The 24797-nt window shown below is 43.2% G+C and overlaps 1 protein-coding gene across 2 annotated transcripts in view; it reads left to right on the top strand.

The window, feature by feature from the left end:
• epha8 (eph receptor A8) overlaps positions 1-24797 on the top strand; it is a 390012-nt gene that overhangs the window by 324757 nt on the left and 40458 nt on the right. For both annotated transcript variants that reach the window (XM_063032812.1, XM_063032813.1), the window contains 2 exons: positions 3522-3671; positions 22108-22298. In XM_063032812.1, the coding sequence (XP_062888882.1) occupies positions 3522-3671; positions 22108-22298 (341 nt within the window). The remainder of the gene's footprint in view (positions 1-3521; positions 3672-22107; positions 22299-24797) is intronic.

Raw genomic sequence — 24797 nt, 5'->3', positions numbered from 1 at the left:
TGACTCTGCATTTCTCTTAAGAAGAAAGAGGTAGATATTACTCAATAATTTGACTTTGCATTAATTTATCATTTCCACACAGCCTCACTGTTTTGTCTAACTTTAGAACAACCACAATTGGCATGCCTCCCCCTCTAGCCAGTAGTTACAAGCACACCATTTTGTTCTAGTCTACGCAGTTCCATTTTAATTTATCTCTTCTGAGCATTGATTGGCTTTGCATCTAACCATATGTAAATGTGTGCATTGTATCCTGTTACCCAGTGACTTGGATATATGAACCTTTATAAAACACTGGTCAGGCCACAAACGGAGCATTGTGTTCGGTTCTGATTGCCTCACTATAGGAGGAATGTGAGGGCATTAGAAGGGGTCCTGAGAAGATTTACAAAAGTACTTCCCAGGATGAGAAACTACATTTAGAAGGATAGATTAGAGAGGTTGTGACTATTTTCTTTAAAAGAAGATTACAGAAGATTTGATAAATATACAATAATGGGGGTCTGGATGTTGTGGAGGCTGTTCTCACTGGTGGAAGTGTTGAGGACACAAGGGGAAGGGAACACAGAGTTGAGGACACAAGGAGAAGAGAATGCATGGTTAAGGAATAAATCCTTTTGCACAGCTTTTGACTGGAGTCTGGAATGTACTGACTGAAGATGTGATGGAGGCAGGCTCCACTGCAGCATTCTAGAGAGAATTGGATAAAGTTACAATGAAGTAAAACTTGCAAAGCAACAGGAAAATAGGTGTTACAGCATGGAATTTGTTAATTGCTCTGGTAGATAGCCACCATGGTTATGGAGGGCTGAATGGTCTGTTCTTGTACTGTAACCAGCCCTGTGCATCTGAGGTCACTAAGGATCAAGTGTGCATGAGACAATGTTCCCTGGGCACTGCCCCAGTTCAGTTAATTCTATGACTACTTGTGTGAGTGAGTTTGATTTAATAGTCATAATACCAATGCTATTGCACTGCAACCAAAGTTGGGAAGAGTATATCTCAGTGCCTCTGATGTTCAGAAAAAAACAGACAAAATGAGAAAGAACTTCCCAGGTAATAAAGTATGGCAATAGGGCAGTCAAAACCAGCTCATAAAGGTCTTCTTAAATAATGAAAGCAGGCTGAAAGGACCTTATGATCTGCCAGTTTTTATCAGCCCTGTGGTACTACTTCATCTCCATTCTCAGCTCTCCCTCCTACTGCCCTCATGTAGCTCAGGGTTTTATTTCTGCTGTCTTATCTAAGATGTTCGCTGTGGCTCAATGTGCAATTGTTCCCCTCAGTTCTGAGGCAGAGCTGTTGGGTTCAAATCCCTCTTCAGGAATGTGAGCACATAATCCAAGCAGGCACCAGTGAGTGAGGCCAGGTTGTTTGGAAAGGTGTCCATTTGTAGGAGATTAAATCCAGCCCCTGTACACTTTCTGAGACGGGCATAATAGGTTCCATGGCACTACTGGGGTAGAGATAACGCCAGCTTCCTGGCCAGTGCTCATCCCTCAGCCAACATGCACAATGGTTCCAGGTACCCAGGTTCAATCCTAAACTTAAGTCCTGGCAGTACAGCGTTTTGACATTTTTCTTATAACTGCGTGAGATTGCCCATGGTGCTCAGGGTTCCTCCCACCTCCCAAAGATGTGTGGGTTAGTAGGCTAATTCACTGCTGCAAATCACCCCGAGTGTGCATAGGTGAGTGGTTGGACCTGGGGAGGTTTGATGAGAACGTGAAGAAAATAAAACAGGTTTCAGGTACAATTGGTAGAAATCGTGTATGGTGGTTGGCACAGAGTCTAGGGGATTGGTAGAAATCGTGTATGGTGGTTAGCACAGAGTCTAGGGGATTGGTAGGAATAGTGTATAGTGGTTGGCACAGAGTCTCAGGGATTGGTAGAAATCGTGTATAGTGGTTGGCATAAGAGTCTAGAGGCTAAATGGTCTGTTTCCATCCTGTATGATCCCTTTCTTTCTATAAACAATATCATAATTATGTCATTGCTTCTGACACCTCATTCTGTGTAGATTGGCTATGGATGTTACACAGTGGCCGTACTTCAAAAGTCCATATTGTGCTATGGTTTAGAATCTCTTGTGCTGTATCAATATTCCTAATTGTGCGTTCTGTTGCTCAAAATATCTCTAGATATGCCAAGTGTGGTATGGCCAGATTATAGTAGGGACTTGTCACAATGTTGACACTCTTTTGCCCCTGCTAGTCGACACATATATTGTGTTCCATGTACTGAACATTAATCTTTGTAACTAACCTAGCCCAAGTTAGCTCGCAGTCAGGTGTCAGTAAGCACTGTAATATTGGTCTCAATGTACTCCTGAATAAGGGTCTTGGTGTAAAATGTCAACTGTTTATTCATTTCCATAGATGCTGCCTGACCTCCTGGGTTCCTCCAGCAATATGTGTGTGTTACTTTGGATTTCCAGCATCTGCAGACTTTCTTGTATTTATAATTGGTCTCAGTTTTTACTGATAGGTGAAAATGAGTGATAAAGAGACTTTAAAATCTACTGTAATCACCAATCCAAAGGGGAGTCCTTGATTTTGTGGTGATCGATTAAACTTGCTTTGGATCCAATTGTTGTTAATTTGTTAAATTGTCATTTGATGCCCTGGGCTGAACTGCATTCGTGTATATGCCTGAATTCTGTGGTCCTCCCTGCCCAAAGTAGTCTTCCATACAGAGTTCAAAGTTCAAAGTACCTTCATTATTGAAGTATGTAAACGATATACATCCTTGAGGTCTGTCTCTTTACAGGCAGCACAGTATGTTCACAGGCAGAGTACTGACAGTGAAATCTGTGGGATTCAGGAGTGTTGGCATGGGTTTGTGTGTGGATGGGGTTAGTGTAGAGAGTGGCAGGAGCAAGCTTCATACCCTGCAGGTTCGGATCCTTATGTTAAACTCACTGCACAGTGCGTACCACTTCTTTATCTTCACAGTGTTCTAAATAATGAACCTTATATTTTCATTGAGCCTTCAAATCATACAAAATGGTGATTTACCAGCTTATACTCCCCTGCTCTTCCTTCACAGTGAAACCTGTTCTCCTTTCAAGTACTAATCAATTAATCAATTTTTAGGCATCTGTTAGTCTCATGAGACCGTGGATTTGCGCCTTGGAAGGTTTCCAGGGCGCAGGCCTGGGCAAGGTTGTATGGAAGACCGACAGTTGCCCATGCTGCAAGTCTCCCCTCTCCACACCACCTATGTTGTCCAAGGGAAGGGCACTAGGGCCGATACAGCTTGGCACCGGTGTCGTCGCAGCGCAATGTGTGGTTAAGTGCCTTGCTCAAGGACACAACACGTTGCCTCAGCTGAGGCTCGAACTAGCGAACTTCAGATCACTAGACCGACACTTTAACCACTTGGCCATGCGCAAACACCAATTAATCAATATTTAATGTAATATCTAATGTCTTGAAAATTGTCTGTCTGCTTTAGACATAGAGAGAACAATCAGGATTTTATTTTTTGAACTTGCCCTAATTGTAAAACCTTTTCTGCAGGGAGGAAAGATTCCAATTCGCTGGACAGCTCCAGAGGCCATTACATATCGCAAGTTCTCCTCAGCCAGTGATGTGTGGAGCTACGGGGTGGTCATGTGGGAGGTCACTTCATACGGAGAGAGGCCGTATTGGAATATGACAAACCGAGACGTGAGTATTGAGTCCTGCTACAGACATGTTAATAGAGTAAGCACTTCGAAGGGCCATCTTTATTACCACTAAAACACTTCAAAATATTTTTTAAAAGAGATTCCAGCTACAGATACAATCACCTTCCAAATCATGAGTGTATTTATGATTTTGGTTCTGCTCATTTAAGTACTTTGAATTCTCTCTCACACACACACACACACACACACACACACATCAGTACATTAGGATTCTCTTTAAGGACTACAGCTTGGCATTCAATACTGTCACGCATTCAACACTAATCAAAAAGCTTCAAAACCTTGGCCTCAATCCCTCCTTGTGCCACTGGATCCTCGATTTCCCCACTTGCAGATCCCAGTCAGTTCGGATTGGCAAAAACATCTCCTCCACAATCAACATCAGCAGAGGTGCACCCCAAGGCTGTGTATTTAGTCCCCTGCTCTACTTGCTTTACACCTATGACCGTGTGGCTGGGTGCAGCTCTAATGTTATATTCAAGTTTGCTGACCACGAAGGTGGTGATAAGTTAGTATATAGGAGGGAGAATGAACATTTGATTGAACGGTGCCACAACAACCTCCTGATCAATGTCAGCAAGACCAAGGTTATTGACTTCAGGAGAAGGAAACTAGGGGTCTAGGAACCAGTCCTCACTGGAGGATTAGAGGTGGAGAGGGTCAGTAACTTTAAATTCCTCAGTGTTATCATTTCAGAGGACCTGTCCTGGGCCCATCATGTAAGTGGAATTACAAAGAAAGCACAATAGCACCTCTACTTCCTTAGGAGTTTGCGAAGATCTGGTATGACATCTAAAACTTTGACGAACTTCTCTAAACTTCCCATGCGGTAGAGAGTATATTGAGGGGCTGCATCACAGCCTGATTTGGAAACACCAATGCCCTTGAAAGGAAAATCGTACCAAAAGTAGTGGTCACAGCCCAGTCCATCACAGGTGAAACCCTTCCCACCATCTACAGGAAACATTGTTGCAGGAAAGCAGCATCCATAACCAGGGACCCCATCACACGGGTCATGCTGTCTTCTCAATGCTAACATCAGGAAGAAAGTACAGGAGCCTCAGGACTAAAACCACCAAGTTCCGGAATAGTTATTACCCCTCAGACTTCAGGCTCTTGAACCAAAGGGGATAACTTCATTCAACTTCACTTGCACCATCATTGAAATGTTCCCACAACCAATGGACTCACTTTCAAGGGCTCTTCATCTCATGTTGTTGATATTAATAAATATCAAATAAATACCAAGTAAGTATTTGTTGCATTTTCCACACTGACTGAATGCCCAAATTGGTGCGGTCTTTTATTGATTCTATATTGTTATTATTGTATTATGGATTTATTGAGTATGCCTGCAAGAAAATACATCTTGGGCCTGTATATGGTGACATATATGTACTTTGATAGTAAATTTACTCTGAACTTAAAAAGCTTTCAAAAGAGGAGGACCAAGGTAAAGAGGCGGAAGGGTTGAGGGGGTGAGTTTTGGAGTGAAGGGACAACAGGCAATTCTGGAGCAAAGAGAGGACTTGGGAGACCTATCAGAGAGCTGATCAGGCGTCTTCAGCAACTTCTGCTTGTTTGATCTGGCTCTGACTTATTGCTGCCATAAACTTTTAAACTGTATTACATCTCTTGTCAAATCCACAACTTTGTCTAAACAAATATTATTGTAGTATTGAATGACTGTATTCAGTGGAATGGACATAAATTACTTTCCTTTTGAATCTGCCAGTGCGTTCAGCAACTTCTTCCTGACAGGTAACTGAGTGAGAAACTCCAGTCTGATTTTCTTTGTCAAAATACTGAAAAATCCACAAGGTATATAAATATTGCTGTAGAATATGCTGCCAGCTGTAAGCCAAATAAACTCACCTGTGGCATTCATGTACTTATTCTTAGAGTTAAGAAGTCATACTGCATGACTGTGTGCTGATCATCAAACTTCCATACACAACATTCCTACACTAATTCTACATTTTTTTTCTTTCCACATTCCCATTAACTCTCCCGGACTCTCTGTCAATTACATATAATACAGTTGATGTTTCAGGCCAACACCCTTCATCAGGAGATTAACTGTTTACTTATCTCCACAGATGCTGCCTGACCTGCTGAGTTCCTCCAGCATTTTGTGTGCATTGCGCAATATTTCCAACATCTGCAGAATCTTTTGTGTCCTAAAAAAATTAAAGGTGTTTTGTGCCCCTGTATTTGAGAAACTCTCAAAAGTGATTAAAAGTCAATTAAATAGTTGAATGTAAACAAAAATTAGTGAGGAAGATTATCCGTAACTTAGGATCACTGACTGCCTGCCTACTGGATCTTCTGCTTTATCCAGCATTGTGCTAGGTACACTAATCCGCCGAGAGGCCAGAAGTCTGGGGCAGCACAGTGGCATAACAAGTATAGCTCCAGAGGCCCAGGATCAATCTCGATCTCAATTGCTACCAGTGTGGAATTTGCACATTCCCTCTGTGATCACATGTGAAATCTCCGTCAGGAAACTTAAAGGAGGCTTGACCCAAAAGCAGGGCAGCAGGAAGGACTCAGTGATAAGCGATCACTTTAATAATAGACTGCAAAAATAACAAGCCATGATAGGCCACAATACAAGATAGAACAGATACTAAGCACAACAAGCAAGAAGGCAACTGAAGGCTGGGCACAACTTGTTGAGGTCTGGTGGTTCAATGAGTTAACAAGGACTGTGGATGACAGCTGGGTTTAAATGGGCTGCAGGTGATGAGTGAGGAATGAATGGACTCCTATTAGCTGGTAAGGACTAGAGATGCCTGCCTCTTGGAGGCCTGATAGGACCTCCCCCTCCCACTGCTGCCCCCATGGCTCAGGACAATCTGGATTGGACTGGTGGATCTCCTTGATGAGTATTGGATTCAACATGTAAATGGACAGCACCCAAGATCTCTCCTGTGGGCTATACCCTTCATATCTGACCAAGTACTGCACATTCCATCCACGATGACGTGAATCTAAGGAATGATGAAGCTGTCAAGATTGGTGGGCATCTCTTGTGTAGATGATTTGCCTTTCAAGCGCTCTGAGAAGCATGATGGTAATGGGCCAGCAATGCTTCCACATTCCAGTCACATTCTGCCATGAGGGTCCTGAATTCCACGGTGTAATTTAGCACAAAGTGTCAGCCTTAACACAGATGAAGTATGTGATCCACTGCCTCCCTTTCACTTTCTGAAAACTCACCACATCTCAGTGGTGAACTCTGGATTTTTATTGAAAATGATGGCTTTATTGTCCTAGTTAGTAGAGACCCAGGTCAGAGCTTGCCCAGTCAAGAGAGAGACGATGAAGGCAATCTTGGCTCAGGCCATTGAATACAGAGAATACTGGAGCTTGAACTGTATGATGCACTTGAGATAGGACATTGTGGCATTGGGTTGTTTGCATCAAAGCATTCAGACACCAGAATCCAGGACTGGGAAGGAGGTGCTTGACTGGTGCAGGGTTGCTGTATCAATTTGGAGAGTTGGTTCAGAGTGGTGAACAGATGGTCAGTGGTTTGTCTCCTGCTGCTTCTGAATCATGTGCTCAAGTCAATGGACGGTTTCCTTTAGGCAAGCAAACTCTGCTGGGTGAATCGTTGGTTCACTCATCCTGTCAGGAAATGTAGAGGAGACTCAACACAAAAGCAGAGCAGCGGAGATGATTCAGTGGTGAGTGATAACTTTAATAATGGACTGCAAAAATAGCAAGCCACATGATGTCTCAAAACAAGAGAGAACGGATACTAAACGCAACAGGCAACAAGGTAACTGAAGGCTAGGAGCAACTGGTTGATCTGGCTGGAACAGAGATTGTGTATGAGAGCTGGGTTTAAATAGGCTGCAGGTGATGAGCTAGAAATAAGTTACAGGTGACTCTTATTAGAAGGATAGAGACTGGGAGGAGCCTGCAGGTGCTCCTGGGTTTCATGCATTTTTGTATCCTGGTTTCCTCCCAAGTCCCAAAGACATGCAGGTTCATTGACGAGTATAAATTGCCCCTCATAAGTAGGTGAGTCATGGGCTCCAGAAGGAGTCGATGGAAATGTGTTAGAATTGGATGGGGTTGGGAAGGATAAGTGTAAGTTGATGATCAAAGGTTGATGTGGACTTGGGAGGGAAAGACAAAGCCACAGGAACTGTTTCTGTCCTCTGTCACTGTATGACTCTATTACTCAGCTCACTGAATGATCTAGGGTTCTCCCGTACTCACGTAGTGCAGCACACCAAGCCTATGTCCACTCTTCCACCTCCACCCAGGATCTCTGGGATTTCCTTTGACTTTTGCAGAAACTATGATTTTTAGATTCTACTATTGGAAGTTAAGCACCAGTAGAAGGGCAAGTATTTGGAGTGCATCTCCAATTACCCTGACAAGGTAGGAACAGGGGTGAGCTCTTCAAGCCTGTTCCATCGTTCATCAAGATTATAGCTGATCTTCTACCTTAGCCCCATTTTCTTGTGTAGGACCATATGCTTCAAATCATACAGCATAGAATGGTATAACACAGTATGGGTCTGTCAGTCCATGATGTTGCATTGTAACCCTCCCCCAACCCCCCAACAGAGCCCATAAACCTGCATTTTCCTTATATACAAAAAAGTCTATAGATGGTGGAAATCCAAAGCAACACACACAAAATGCTGGAGGAACAGAGCATGTTAGGCAGCATCTATGGAAATGAGCAAACAGTCAATATTTCAGGCTGAGACCCTTGTGCCTATCTAAGAATCTTTTACGTGTACCTATTATATCAGCCTCTACCACCATCTCTAAATGCGCATTCCAGGCAGCCACGTTTCTCTGTAGAAAAATCTAACTCTGATTTCTCCCCTAAACTTTCCTCCACACACCTGTAACAAATAGTCTCTGCTGTTGGCCAATGCCACCCTGGGAAAAAAGGTGGTGGCTGCCTCTGATAATCTTCTACATCATCTCTATCAAATTGCCTCTCATCCTTCATCATTCCAAAGAGAAAAGATCTAGCTTATTCAATTTCCTTCAAAGACTGATCTCTACTCCATGTATCCTCGTAATACTTCTCTGCACCCTCTCTAAAGTTTCCTATTCTTTCACAAAGATACCTCTGATATCCTGAGCTCTATACCAGTGGTCCCCAACCACCGAGCCGCAAAGCATGTGCTACCGGGCCGCAAGGAAACTATATGATTTGGCGATATGAAACGATATGAGTTAGCTGCACCTTTCCTCATTTCCTGTCAAGCCGACTGTTGGAACTTGAACGCACGCGAGGTCATTACGCACTTGAGGTTATTAACCACGCGAGATCATTACCCAAGCGTCATCTACATCAGCGCGGGAAGAAGATCAACTCCTCGAGCTTGAAAGTGACGGCGGGCTGAAAATTATGTTTGACATAATATCTCTGCTGGCATCCTGGATCAGAGTCAAGGCTGAACATCCTGAGATAGCCATAAAAGCACTGAAAATGTTGCTAGCATTTCCAACATCATATCACTGTGAAGCAGATTTTTCTGCAATGAATGCAACAAAAACTAAATTGCGGAATAGACTGGATACAAGGAATCCCCTTCGAGTATCGCTGTCTCCCATCACCTCTCGATAGGACCGTTTTGTTGCAGGAAAACAAGCCCAGGGCTCCCACTGATTCAGCGATATTGGTGTGTTGCAATGATTTTGTATGTTCATACGGGGAAAATATGCGGTGTGTTTAATATTAAATTCATTAGATAAACCCTTTTAGAAACGAAACTGAGTGCATTAGCCACTTATAAGTGACTTAGTTGGCTTATCACCTATATTCCAGTCGTGATTAGCACCACCCCCCACCACCGGTTGGCCGGTCTGCAAGAATATTGTCAATATTAAACCGGTCCGCGGTGCAAAAACGGCTGGGGACCCCTACTCTATACTATCTGATTTTTCAGTAAAATTACTGACCTCCGGATTTACCATTGGCTGAGCAAAAAGCAATCATTCTCATCTTCGTCCTAATTTGCTTATCTCTTATTTTGAGATGGTAGCTCCTCGTATTATGCTCTTCTGCCTTTGGAACTATCTCTTTTTCTACTTCGTTGGATCTTCTAAGTTTCAATAACGTCCTCTCTCATTTCCCTGAGCTCCAGAGAAAAGAGGTCTAGTCTACTCAGTCGCTAAGCTGACATCCCAGGAAACAGTCTAGTGAACTTTCATTACACTCCCTCAGTGAAAAGGAGACTAGGTCTGCTCTCAGCAAGGTTCTTTATGATTTCTTATTCACTTACATCTGCAATAAAAAGAAATATACTGTTTGCCTTCTCCGTTGCCTCAGGCTTCAGTGTTTTGGCTTTCAGAGCCTTATGACATTTATTGTCTATTTATTGTCTAATTGCCCTTTAGATTCTTATGAGTCATCACCTCAATCTATTGGATTTCTGTAGTGAAGGTATAACCACAGTGCTGTTGGGTAGAGTCTTCTATCATTTAGGTCCAGGGACTATGAGCAGTTGGAGACTTATCTACAAATGAAGCTGGGTTTACCTTGGAGCTGGACATTATTCTGTTTCCATGCAATTACTGCCAAAGTGGTGGATAGGGTGCCAATCAAACGGACTGCTTTGACCCGGATGGTGCTACGATTCTCAAGTGTCAGAGATATAAGAGATTCTGCAGGTGTTGGAAGTCATGGGTAACACACACAGAATACTGGAGGTACTCAATGCTGAAGGTACTTTAAGAGATGGTATATATAACTATCTGGATAAAGAGCATGGCTTTGTGTGTGATAGGTCATATCCAACCAATGTTATAGAGTTTTCTGAGGAAGTGACAAGGAAAGTAAGACAGGTGATGCTCTCTATACGGACTTTAGTAAGGCATTTGACAAGGTCCCACATGGGAGGCTGGTCAAGAAAGTTCAGTCACTCAGCATTCAAGATGAGTTTGTAGATTGAATTAAGCATTGGCTTTGTTGGAGAAGCCAGAGTGTGTTCGTAGAGGTTTAGCTCTCTGATTGGAGGCCTGTGACGCAGGGAATGATGCTAGCTTGTTTGTTGTTTGTCATCTATATCAATGATCTGGATGATAATGTGGTTAACTGGATCAGCAAATTTGCAGATGAAACCAAGATTGGGAGTGTAGTGAACAGTGAGGAAGGCTATCATGGCTTGCAGAGATTATGCATCAGCTGGAAAAATGGGCTGAAAAATGGCAGATGGAATTTAATGCAAACAAGTGTGAGGTTTTGCACAATGAGTGGTAGGGCACTGAGGAGTGTGTAAAACAAAAGGATCTGGGAATACAGGTCCATAATTCGTCTAAAGTGGCATCACAGGTAGATAGGGTCATAAAGAAAGCTTTTGGCACATTGGCCATCATAAATCAATGTATTGAGTACAGGAGATGGGATGTTATGTTGAACTTGTATAAGACATTTGTGAGGCCTAATTTGGAGTACTGAGGATTTGGTCACTTACCTAAAAAGATGTAAACAAGGCTGAAAGAATACAGAGAAAATTTACAAGAATGTTGCTGGGGCTGGAAGACCTGAGTTATAAGGAAATATTGAATAGGTTAGGACTGTATTCTTTAGAACATAGAAGATCGACAAGAGATTAAGAAAGGTATACAAAATTATGAGGGTTATAGACAGGATAAATGCAAGTAGGCTTTTTCCACTGAGGTTGGGTGATGGGTTAAAGGTGAAAGGTGAGAAGTTTAAGGGGAACATGAGGGGAAACTTCTTCACTCAGACGGTCATGAGAGTGTGGAATGAGCTGCCAGGACAAGTGGTTCAAGAGAAGTTCGGATAGGTCCATGGATAGTAGGTGTATGGAGGCTGTGGTTCTGGTGCAGGTTGATGGGAATAGGCATTCTAAATGGTTTCTGCACAGACTAGATGGGCCAAAAAGCCTGCTTCTGTCTGTACTTCTCTATGACTCTATAGACGAAAATGAGCAGTTGACGTTTTGGCCCGGCACACTTCATCAGGACTTGATGAAGGGTCTCAGCCCAAATGGTTGACTGTGTGTTCATTGCCATAGATGCTGCTGATTTCTTCAGGCATTTTGTGTGTGTTGCAAATGGACAGTATCCCATCCTGTGCCAATTTTGTCGTTGTCGATATTAGAAGCCAGGAAGTTCAGAGAGTTCCCAGCATTTGTGCTCCTCTTGTGATGGTAGTACGTATATCACTGGTCCAGATAGAATACTGGCCAATAGGACACTGGATTAATGGAAGGGCATTTTTACTGAAACTAAATATAACGAAAAGATACTGATTGGATGTGGTCATTGCGTAAATACTGCGTGTTATATATAATCAGGGCTGATTGTTAGTTTTTGTACATGCAGACATGCAATGTCTTATTAGCTTAAAGGTTGTGAATGGAATAGATCCAGATGCAATGAAACAGATGAAGAAGCTGATGATATTGGAACCTTTGAGACTACCCTGAACTTTTTCTGTGACACCCTGGTATTGAGATAATTGGCTGTTAGCAATAACAACCACCTTCCTTTGTGACTCTTGTCACTATTGTGTGCTCCTGATGCCCTTTTGATTCAATTTCTCCAGGAGTCCTTATTGCCACTGTGACGAAAAAAGGTTACAAAGAGTACACATAGATTAAGATGTTAACTGTCCTGTGCTGGCACCAGTGGGGTCAACAGTTGATCTGCCACCTGTCTTCAGGAGAAAGAGAGATAAGGAAGACAATGGAGCAGCATTTGGAAATGTTAATGAAGAGACGGGAGAGTTTAACGGAAGGAGACAGGATCTGAGAGCTGTCAAGATCGGCTCCTTTTTGAACCCTGAACTGTTTGAAGTGTGATGGACAGGCAATAACCCAGCAGGGGGATAAAAAGGGACAGGTTCGCTAAGGCAACACACACAACGCCACGAGGTAACGAGACCCTGGAAGCGGTGCGCCTCCCACAAGTCGGTGGGAGTTTTTGGAGGGCTGGTCGCGGGTTCAAGCTAGAGATGCACAGGGTGGAAAGGTACGATCGGCGGGAACCTGGTGTGTGTTCGCCCTTGCCTGGGTGCCGGGTTCACCGCTGAGGAACGATCGTATCTGAAACAGAGGGGTCACAGTCGGTGACCTCAGAAGACATTACAAAGGGCTCGCCCGAAAGCTGACTGCGAGGAATATCGAAGGTCTGTGTGGAAGCCGTTTTGAATATTCATTCGCTTTCACCCTCTCTCTCCTTCCCCCCCCCCCCCACCCCGTCCACTGGCACGGCAGTGATTACTGTGAACTGAACTGAACTTTGCGTCACTTTGAAACTGGTCATTTACCCCTAGACGATGATAGAGCTTGATTGACTCTATTATCCTAGTTCTGTGTACATGTGTGTTTATCATTGCTGAACTGTTGCATTTATTATCCTTTTGATTAGAGTACTGTGTTGCTTATTTCTTTAATAAAACTTCCTTAGTTCCAGTAATCCAGACTCCAACTGAGTGATCCATTTCTGCTGGTTTGGCAACCCAGTTACGGGGTACGTAACACCACATTTAATCAAATGCTTCTTTCTCACTCCCCCCATTGTAATCAGTCAATCATTTCAACGTTTGAGTTGTCAGCTAAATCAGGTGGAACCATGGTGTTTAGCGCTGATTAGATTCATTTACATTCATGCACGGGGCGAGGAAGCCACTGGAGTTCTTACAAGTTTTCAGTTCATTTCTGTGGGCTGTCCTCCCATCCCACACCTACTGCGTGTTTTAAGTCTTGGCAAGGCAAATAAAATCCTCTGTTTTCATTTATTTCTCTCTCTGAATAGTAGGCCACAGATATCAGGAACAGGAGTCCTCTCACAGGGCAGACCCACTCATCAGATGTCACTGGACAAAAGTCATGAGCTGGAGTGAACTGAATAGCAACATTATATTAGTTCAACTCAAAAATATGAAGAGAACTGATACTCTATATCCGATACGGAAACTTAAAAATGCTAGATGTTTCCATGGAGAATCTTGGACAATTTGTATTCTAAGGACACTATATAAATGTAAATCTTGCTGCTTTGAGATGTCGAGGGAGTGCAAGGAGTTACAGTAATACATATAAAGCAGCAAGTGTTGCTGTACTGAAGTAGTTTAATGATTAAATTACTGGACTAGTAATCCAGTGGCTCAGACTAATGACCTAGTAATCCAAAAGCCCAGGCTAATGATCTGGGGGCATCAAAACCCACTGCAACCATTGGTTTGTTTAGATTCAATCAATTAAATACATTTGGAATACCTTCCTTACAGCAGTAACTTAAACAGCGAAACTGGCAGATTGACATTATAAACCTGTCTTTATCTGCTCCGCATCAAATGTGACTTCCTACCCAAGAAGAAGGGATATTGTATACTGTTTCAGATCTGATAGGATGTACAAAGGAGTATCAGGCCATTTGGCCCTTCCACTTCCTGTCAACTTTAATGCTTTTCTCAAAGCTCCTTCCATCTTTACTCATCTAAATCTTGATTCTCCAAACCCTCACTCCTTTCCCTTCTTGTAACTGATCCATCCTCCTCTGAAATGTGTACAGACTATCTGCTCCAACCACTCGGTATAATCCTACTACTCTTTGAGTAAAGTAATTTCTTCTGAATTCTCCTGATGCCCATTTTACGTTGGTTGTCTCCGGTTATATTCTTCCCTACAAGTAGACCCTCTATCTCTGTATCACTGTCAATACTTTCATTATTTTAAAGACCTCTAATAGATCACACCTCAGCCTTTTCTCAAGAGAAAAGGGATTCTTTCCTAAAGTGTATCATATGATCATATTCCTGAAGTGGCACTGGCAAGACACAGTGATGTTTTGCAGGCCGCAAATAAAATGACAATCTATTTGATTAAATGTACGTTTTCTGGACCATGATCACAGTGATTCGCAGCCTGTAATTTCCTTTTGGGAGATGGACCTTTGAACCATCTGTATGGCCTTGGCAGCATTGTTGAAATGGACTTCAGTCTGGATTGAAATTTTGGGGGGATTGAAGCAGCGGAGCCTAGGCCTGAGAGCAGAAAATGAACCAATGTTTAGCCGATTCAAGTGCCAAGCCAGATTAAAAACATTAAGGTCTCCAGGTCAAGGGCAAAGGACAAATTAATGTTCAGCTCACTACTCCATGAGGCTTTAATCACCTCGGCATTGCAATGACTCTGCAGCTGTGGCCTGCAGCCATTGACACTCATCTCAGCGCTGAACCGACTCTGAGTCTGTGGCCTGCAGCCATCGGGCTCCTGGACTGTCTTCACTCGCCTCAGCGCTGAACCGACTCTGGTCTGTGGCCTGCAGCCATCGGGCTCCTAGACTGCCTTCACTCGCCTTAGCGCTGAACTGGCTCTGTGTCTGTGGCCTGCAGTCATCGGGCTCCTGGACTGTCTTCACTCGCCTCAGCGCTGAACCGACTCTGGTCTGTGGCCTGCAGCCATCGGGCTCCTGGACTGTCTTCACTCGCCTTAGCGCTGAACTGGCTCTGTGTTTGTGGCCTGCAGCCATCGGGCTCCTGGACTGTCCTCACTTGCCTCAGCGCTGAACTGGCTCTGAGTCTGTGGGCTCACTGTCGGGAACTCTGTGCTTCATGTTCTGTCTATTATTTGCTTATCTATTTATTTTTGTGATACCGCATGAATTAGGCCCTTCTGGCCCTTCGAACTACACCGTCCTAGCGATCCCCAGCAAACTTGATTAACCCTAACATAATCACGGGCCGATTCTACAATAGCCTACCTGGTAGGCCTTTGGACTGTGGAGGTCCTGGAGAAAAGCCACACATTCTGCGGTGAGGCATTACGGAGACTCCTTGCCGAACGGTGAACTCCGGGATACCCCGAGCTGTCAGAGCATCTCACTAACCGCTACACTACAGCGACCTTTACTTTTTATTGTTTGCACAATTCGTTCTCTTTCCGCACATTGGATGCTTGACGGTCTTTGATGGGTTGATGGTTTTTTTGTGGGTTCTATTTTGTTTCTTTGCTTTGCAGCTGTCTGCAAGAAGATGAATCTCAAGGTAGTATATGGTTTACATACTTAGATAGTAAATATACTTTGAACTTTGATTTCAAATTCAACATCATTTTCTATCTCATAGCTATATAGAAGGAAGCCGTTTCGCCCATTGAGTCTATAATAACTCTGACTTTTTCCAGCATTTCTATTGCTTTGTTTGCTTTCCACTTCTCACACACCCATCAGTACCCCCTTCTCCCACCCAGCTACATTAGGGATCATTTACATCCGCCAACCAGCATCCATTCGGGATTTGTGAGGAAGCTGGAGTACCTGAGGGAGACCCAGCTGGTCACAGAGAGAACATGCAGACATTACAAGGACAGTACCTGAGGTTGAGATCAAACCTTCTTTGCCAGGGCTGTATAAGTCATTTGCTGCTAATCTGCTGTCAAGGAACGTTGGGATAAATGGAGAATCATTCTGTAGTTAGGCGTTTATCTGCTACCTCTCCTTTGAATATTTTTAAGCCATTCATTCTCTGGTCATGTGACTTGCTCTGAGCTTAAGACGTGATGTTGCTGGAGATGGCAAGGAGGTCAAGTGGATCCTGTGGAGAGCGAACCGGGGGCAGTGTTTGACGTCAGTGAACTTTTACTAGGCCTGCAGCGTGCTGGAAGATGGAACATTTTTAAGGGAAGTAAACCTGGGAAATAACCTATGAGAAAGATGTTTGAAGAGAATACTCTAACTGTGAAAAATGATGAAGATAGAATCTGGTGCAGCCCACCCCGCCACCCCCACCCAGCTGCTCAACCTTCCTCTCCCCATTCTCCCAGCTCTGCCCTTAAAAAGCACAAAAGGAGAAAGTAATTATCGAAAATATGAAAGCAAAATATAAAGGAGGCTCAACTAATTTAAGAGAAATGGTAGCGAGAGCAGATTCAAGTCTCTCATCATTCTCCCTCTCAGTGAGAGAGCTTAAACACAAGAGGCTGTGCAGATGCTGAAATTCAGGAGCAACACACACAAAATGCTGGTGCAACTCAGCAGATCAGGCAGATCTCTGGAGGGAAACGAGCAGTCTAAGTTTTGGGCCAAAATCCCGCTTCGTATTGGCTCCTGACAAAGGGCCGCAGCCTGAAAAGGTAGCTGTTTATTCGCCTTCATATATGCTGCATAATTTGCTGAGTTCCTTCAGCATTTTGCGTGCGTTGCTTCTGATGGCTGACACCCAGAGTTTCAACCTGATATCAAGAACATACCGGATGTAAAGCAGTGCTTGACAAAGTAACCAAACCCTTCCGAACAACCATGACATTTCAATTTCCTAACTCCTAATCCCTGCAAATCTCTGAGGAACTTTGCAGAATCAGAGGTAATTGGCACTAGAATGATCAGATTCTGGTTCACTTCTATTGTGCCTTTTCTATCCAGTAATAGACTCGTGCCAAACAGTTAATGGAATAATTTTGCTTCATATTATCTTATACAAAGGCTTTGATGAACCCCAGAAACTATAAGCATATTTCTGTTAATCCGATGTCAAGAAATATTGGAATAAAGGAAGGATCATACAATCGTCAGTTATCTATCTGCCTTCACACTGTGAAACTAATTTTAGCCACCCCCTGATAGACACCAACTTGAGTGAAAGCCTGTGAGTACATATTGTAATGGACATTGTTCGATTCTAGTTTTTATTAATTGATTGCATGTTTATCAACAGTTGTATCACCATTTTGTGACTTGCTGTGGTAACGCTGTTATCCCAATCTGTTCTGGGCTGTGAGAACATTCCACTAGTTACCATCTTGCAGTGATGATGTTACCTGACAGATCCGGGCAGAGGAAACGACTGAAAGAAAAAGCACATTGGACTCAACCCTTCTGATAAGGATCAGGTTTCCAGCCGTCTGATGCAAGATCCACATTTCAGATAGAAGGCTTTATCAAAAATGGGAAATGAAATCTAAAAAGCACACCACTGCTTCGATCACAGTTATCTAACCATCTTGAGTATCATCTGAAACTTGATGTGCTGCTGGTGGACTCTGCTGGTGCTCAGAGTTAAGCAGGCCGACACTATTGTCAGACAGTTGAATTATTCATCTCCTCTGGCGTTGTAACAGGTGGTTAAAACATTACAGCTTCAGGTACCCCGAGTGTATTCGATGGGGCCTGGCGTGATTGGTACTGTGCATCATGGAGCAAGTTGAAGAACACAGATAAGTTGCGAGAGTATGGTACAGAGTCAATCCAATGTTGCGCAGAAATCTTTCTGGGAAATGAATGCCTCTGTCAGTTCTTTGAGAAATGAATGATTTTTTCAGATTCATCACACAATCTGCCACTTCCTCACATAAAATTCCTGTAAAATTGATTTTCTTCAGGCATTATACTGTGACAGAAAATGGAATATGATAAATAAAACACATTCTTCACTGAACATTGAAAATGAGCAATGGTATCATTTTTATAAACTGGTTAAAGTTTAAATGCACAAAAAATAGATTTGGCTTCAGTTGAGACTGTGAGATCAATGGTGTCCATAGAAACGGAGTAGATTAATTAGGAATTTTGTTGTGATGTTGAATAGATGTATAGAGTCATACTGCACATAAATAGACCCTCAGGTTCATTTCAGCCATCAAGTCCTATCTACACCAAATAGATAATATAAAATTATATAAAATATTACAGAAATAATAAAATAGCATAGAATTATCATTACTGTAATACGAAAAAGAGTTGTTCTACCTGCTGTTACAGCTTAAAAAAACAAGGAAGCAAATCAGTTTCATCAATTACATTTCATCAGTGGTTTTGCATGTACACATTAACTTCAGAAGTTGGTACATGAACATCTATTGTCTGCATCCTCAATGTCCTGTTTCAATGCAGTGTATTGTTCTCAAGCCTATTTATGTTATGTACAAGAGGCCATTTTTGAAGTCTTGTTACTAAATAACTCCTGTTTCCGATCAGGTTTTGGTCTGATTCTTTGTTAGTGTTACCGAACAGTCAGATGGTGAAGCTTGCTGTAATACTAACTATTAGTATTCAACTGTTTGTCTTGCCACCCTTGTTGTATTGAGAAACAGGCCTGATTTTGCAGTGCTTTCTTCATTCTCCCAATATCCCATGTTGGTCTGGTATTTAAAGCTTTTTGCTTTAGACGTAGGCAATCATGTGTAGAACGTAGAATATAGAAGACAGATGTAGAGTCTCTTGGAGATGGGCATAGAGTCTGTGGAACTGAGGCCAAACAATAGTGAGGTTGTGGACCATATCCTGATTACTGAAGAGAAGGTGCTTGTTATCCTGAGGAAAATTAGGGTGGATAAGTCCCCAGGTTCTGATGAGGTGTTCGGTCAGACCATGCGGGAGGCTTGAGTAAAAATTGCAGGTGCCGTGGCAATGTATTTACTACATTTTTAGCCATCTCTGAAATGCTGGAGGACAGCTTGTGTTATTCTGTTGTTCAAGAAAGGCTTTAAGAATAAGTTGGGAAATAATGGACTGGTGAGCCTGATGTCATAAGTGGGCAAATTATTGGAAGGTATTGTAAATGACTAGCTATATAAGGGTTTGGATAGGCAGGGCCTGATTAGAGATAGTCAATATGACTTTGCGGTAAGTTGCTAAAACAAAAGGAGCGAACATGGTTTGCATAGACTTTAGCAAGGTCTTTGATAAAGTCCCAGATGGAAGGATGGTCCAGAAGATGAGAAGGGTCAAGTATAAAGAAGATGCGTGAGGCAAGATTTTACCTACAGAGTGGTGAGGGCCAGGAGTTGTGGAGGAATTAGATATTACAGAGTTGTTTACAGGCTGTTAGATAGACAGACAAATATGCAGAGAATGGAGGGATGTGGATCGCATGCAGGTTCGTCTAATTTGGCATCTTGCTGAGCACATTGTGAGCCAATGTTCCCGTGGTGTACTTGTCTGTATTCAGTGCAAGTTCAGGTTTTCATAAGTTGATCAGTCAATAAACACTGTCAAATTTTTCACTTAGTCATCAACATCTTTGCCACTGTATTACTAAGTCTCCCCGCAGTTAATCTTAAAAATAAGGTCAAAGAGATTAACTTTATTTGACACAATTTCATTGAAACAGGCAGTGAAATGCTTCGTTTGCATCAAATCAAATCAGTGAGATTTGTGCTGGGCAGCCTGCAAGTGCAGCCAAATTTCTGGCGCCAACATGGCCAGCGCCCCACATAGCATAACCGAAGCTGTATGTCTTTGGAGTGTGGGAGAAACCAGAGCACCCAAAGAAAACCCTGTGATCACGGGGAGGATGTACAAACTGCTTACAGACTGTGGTAGGAATCAAACGGCAATCTTACAGCTGGTGCTGTAATGCGTTGTGTTGCTGCTAATCTACCATGCTGCATAGTTTATCGCAGTGTAGTTCATGTGGTTCATTACAGAGTATATGAACAAAAGACTTGTCAGAAAAGCAAGTCTTTAATGTCATTTACACTATATAAAATCTTATAAAGCCGTCTGTGCACTGCTCTGCAGGTTTTTAATCAACTGTGCCGTGTTTATGCTCTTTCCTGCCCAGTTACATACAGGGCATCTCTCTCAATTTCTCTCATGTGACCGACGATCCACTAAAACTAATAAAATATACTGTATGTGAACCCCAGTACCATGGGGACATGTGGCTGATAATCAGTTGGACCTCTCAGGGGAAAGCGTGTATGAGTTTCCCTCTGTCACGCACAACATCATGGGCCTCATGTAAGATCGAATATCACCTCCAGGGCCTCCTAGACACCTGCCTATAAAACGTATCTGTTCTTAAAGTTGGAAGTGAATATTTTTATGGACTGAAACGCAAATCCACCCTACCATGAACATATCCAGCTCCATTTTTGATCAACTATGAGCAGAGTCAGCCAACCCAATTGTCAGAGGCTCCGTTTTCACTAGCACCTGTGTGGCTGCATTTAACAGGCCTCAAGACATCTGGTAGCTGATGGGAGATGAGGCCTGCTGGTGGGGAAAGTCAGCCTCGTGGGTCTCTGCGTCTCTTCACTGACTCACACCGAGCCTGTTTTGAACTGCTGCTCCTCTCTTCCAGACATTTCTTTACCCAAATATATCTGACCCTTTCTGCATCCCCCAAGAGCAACTATATCTCCTTCAGCCGCCACACCACCCCATCACCTATACTGTCACCACACTCCCTGAGACTACCAATGGCTTCAGATAACTTCCCACAACCCCCACTTCCCTCTCCCCAAAGTTTACTGACCACTATTGACCTTACTCATATACACTCCTATTGGGTACCCTTTTCCCATTTCTTTAGGGATAAATTTATCCCCGCTGGCTCTCAAGCCTGTTCTAAAGTTTTTCCTTCCTGCCTGGAAGCCAGTAATCAGTTTTCTTTCTGAGTATTCCCCTCAAATCTGGGAGCCAAGCCTATAATCACTCTGCCTTCTCGAAAGGCCACCTGTTTAAAGCATTATGGAACCAGAACTTAGTATCATTCCCAAATCTCTTGACTTAGTAGTGCCCCTGTACCCATATCAACACTCGTCCCTGCACAGACCCTGCCTTATTGCCCCTCCTATCTTGTCCTCTCCCCACCTCACCATCCCAGCCCTGACCTTCTGATCCCCAGTGAATACCAAAAATAAGAGTTAACGAAAAAGCCTGGAGCAGAATCAAATACAGCCCTGAGCGGCTGGAGCAATGGCACCGTGGCACAGCTGGTAGATCCACTGCCACATGGTACCAGTTGAATGTTGACCTTGGGTGCTGAGTGTGTGGATCTTTGCCACTTTCTCTGTAGATTTTCACTGGATGTAGAGGGCCATGGTCTGGGTGTAAGTAAATGGAACTAGAAAGAAAACCAGGCTGGCATGCAATACGTGGGCTGAAGGGCCTGTTTCTGTGCTGTAGTGTTCAATACCTCTATGATTCCCAGATTGTTCAGCTTCCTCCCATTTCACAAAAGATGTGCAGGTTAACAGGTTAATTGCCCACTGTAAACTGTTCATAGTGTGTAGATGAGTGGTAGTATCTCAGTGAGAACGTCAAAAAGCCAAAATGCGATTAGAGTTAGATAAATGTAAATAGGTATTAAATGGATAGTGTGGTCTTTGGGAAGAAGAACTTATTTGTCAGAGGCAATGACAAAGTCAAGGTTATTATCATATGTACATGTGTGCACAGGTGCAATGAAAAACTTACTTGATATTGCCACGTGACGAGTACCCTATATGCATCTCCATGAAAGTAGGGTGATAGACTTCATGCTAAGGATGGGTAAATCCCACTGGGCATCTGTGAGTCCCTCAGGTTTCCTCTGCTGGCCCATGATATGATATGGCCTGGTGTATGGAGTTATTGTGATGTTCCTTAATGTAGCTTTAGGCTCAGTTCCCTCTCCGTGTTGCTGACTCATTGAACCTTTCCGCTGAGTTCCCACTCATCCCTGATTTGTGTTGCAGGTGATTAGATCTGTGGAAGAAGGTTATCGCCTTCCAGCTCCCATGGGTTGCCCTGCTGCCCTGCATCAGCTAATGTTGGACTGTTGGCAGAAAGACCGCAATGAGAGGCCCAAGTTCATCCAGATCGTTGGCGTGTTGGACAAGCTTATTAGGAACCCCACCAGCCTCAAAATCTTTGAGACCATGAGCAGGTAAGAAACCAGCAACAGCAGCTTTTGGCATTTGTCTGCTTAGGAAGACTCATAGGGTCACCGAGTCACCGTGAATGAAATCAGGCCATTCAGCCTTCCATTTCCATGGCAACCATCTGTACTAATCCCATATTCACTTAATTGGCCCATGGACTTCTTTGCCTGGGTGATTCAAGTGGTTGTCCAGTCACTTCTTAAATGCTGCCAGCAATTCTGCTGGTACAAATCTCTTAGTAAGTTTATTTCATCTATTTACTGAAAGGTTCCCCTAAAATCCTCTGAGTTATTTATCCCTTACCCTAAATCTATGTTGTTGTTCGTCCACGGTTGACGTCGATGAGGACCTTGACACCATTATAATGGTGTCGAGACTAGCGCGTGATTTGGATTTAAGTGAGGGAGAGTTGTGCAGCGTCAGCCTCACTCTCTCTTCCCAATTCCCATCTGGATCCAGTGGCAAGACAGAGTCTAGACGGCTGGAGATGGGACTAGGCGCAGTGGATGACCAGGACGTCTTCTGTGTCTTGTCCTGCTCTACACCTTCCACGACGCTTGCAGAGACCGCCTTCTTGACCGTTGGACCTTCCATAGGTCTCGTCCGCTCAATTCGCCGGAGTCTGTCTTCACATGCTGGGATAGACAACTCCCTATCTCACCGAGGGTCTATGTACTCTTATTTTATTGACCTCTGATTTAGGGTAAAGATTCCTGCAGTCTGCCACATCTATACCCCTTATAATTTTATATATCTCAGTCATGAACCCTTTTAACCTCCTCTGCTCCAGGAAAAACCTACCCCACCACTCCAGTCTGTCCTTGTAACTAAAATAGTTCATTCCATCCAACCTGGTGAGCCTGTGTACCCTCTCCAGCACTGTCACATCCTCTCTATAGTGATATGACCACACCTATTCAGAGTACTCCAGCTGAGGTCTGGCTAATATGTTAAAACCCTGGAGCATAACCTCTCCGCTCTTTTATTCACTGCCTGGTGGAAGAAGGCCAGTATCCCATTGCCTCTTTCATTACATTAGCCACTGTAGTCTTGCCCCCTTTAAATTCAACACAGACCTTAACATGCAAGTTGTTCCAATGACCAGGCCATGTTGGCAGACTGAGATACTGGAAGATGTTTCTGTACATACTGTAAGATCTAAAATAAACAACCAGATTAAAAAAAATAACTACAAATGCAGAATATCTGAAATGGAAGCAGAAAATGCTGGAACCACTCAGCAGTCAGGCAGCAGAAGGAGAAATAAGGTTAATGGTACAAAACCAAGACCCTTCATCAGAAGAAATAATAAGTAAGTGGTCTGCTAACATCATTTCCATTGAAATCAATCAGGAGGGATGTGACTCAAGACTTTTTAATCTAGCACACACAGCGAGGTCCTAACTTATTACTTCAAACATCCCCAATGGTGTTTGCATCATTATCCCACTTGTGTTAAATTATTAATAGACAATAATAATTCAAAATTAAAGTGGTTTATAAAAGGATTGATGGTCCCTTCACTATATTGCTTCAAAGAGTCGTAGAAAATTATAGCACAGAAATAAGCCCTTTGGCCAATCTAGTGCATGCTGTACCATTAATCTGCCTGATCCCATCGACCTGCACCCAGACCACAGCCTTCCATACCCCTCCCATCCATACACTGATCCAAACTTCTCTTAAATGTTGAAATTGAATCTGCCTCTACCACTTACTCTGGCAGCTCGTTCCACACACTCACCATCCTCTGAGAGAAGAAGTTCTTCCTCATGTTCCCCTTAAATATTTCAGATTTCACTCTTAACCCATGACCTCTTGTTGTAGTCTCACCAAACCTCAGTGGAAAAAGTCTGCTTGCATTTACCCTATCTCCCTCATCATTTTGTATACCTCTATCAAATCTCCTGTCAACCTTCTACGTTCTACAGAATACCGTTCTAATCTATTCAATATTTCCTTATGACTCAGGTCCTCCAGACCCAGCAATATCCTTGTAAATTTTCTCTGTATTCTTCCAACCTTGTTTTATTGCAAGGACGTGGCTGCGGGGGGATCCCAAGTGCTGGATGCAGGCACAGAGGCAGGATCGAGAGGCATTAGCACAGTCGCGAGCGTGGAATAGTTATTCAGGAGAGTCTCTGCATGGAGACGAGGTTCACGTAGAAAATCCAGGAAAATGATGCGGAACTTAGAACTGACAGTCCTAAAGAACCATGAAATAAGGTTACTCATACAAGAGTCAACCAACAAATTGGCAGCTCCTTATTGTGATTACAAGGTTTTTATCCTGATGGAAGGCAGATGTGTGTAATTAGTGGAACTGGGAACGATTGAGCGTTAGACGAGGGGATTGAGGCCCAGTTACTGAGGTAATAGCAAGGTGGGGAATTGCCAGAGAGCACCATGACATGTTTATATTTTTCCTGCAGGTAGGTGACTAAAAGTGCACACAATTGTTTGGCGACAATAAAGTATGAAATATAAAAGTATACTTCAAACTG

This window comes from Mobula hypostoma, chromosome 25 (assembly GCF_963921235.1).
Source record: "Mobula hypostoma chromosome 25, sMobHyp1.1, whole genome shotgun sequence".
Lineage (NCBI taxonomy): Eukaryota > Metazoa > Chordata > Chondrichthyes > Myliobatiformes > Myliobatidae > Mobula > Mobula hypostoma.
Note: the sequence above shows the minus strand (reverse complement) of the source record. Positions and strands in the feature narration are given on the sequence as shown.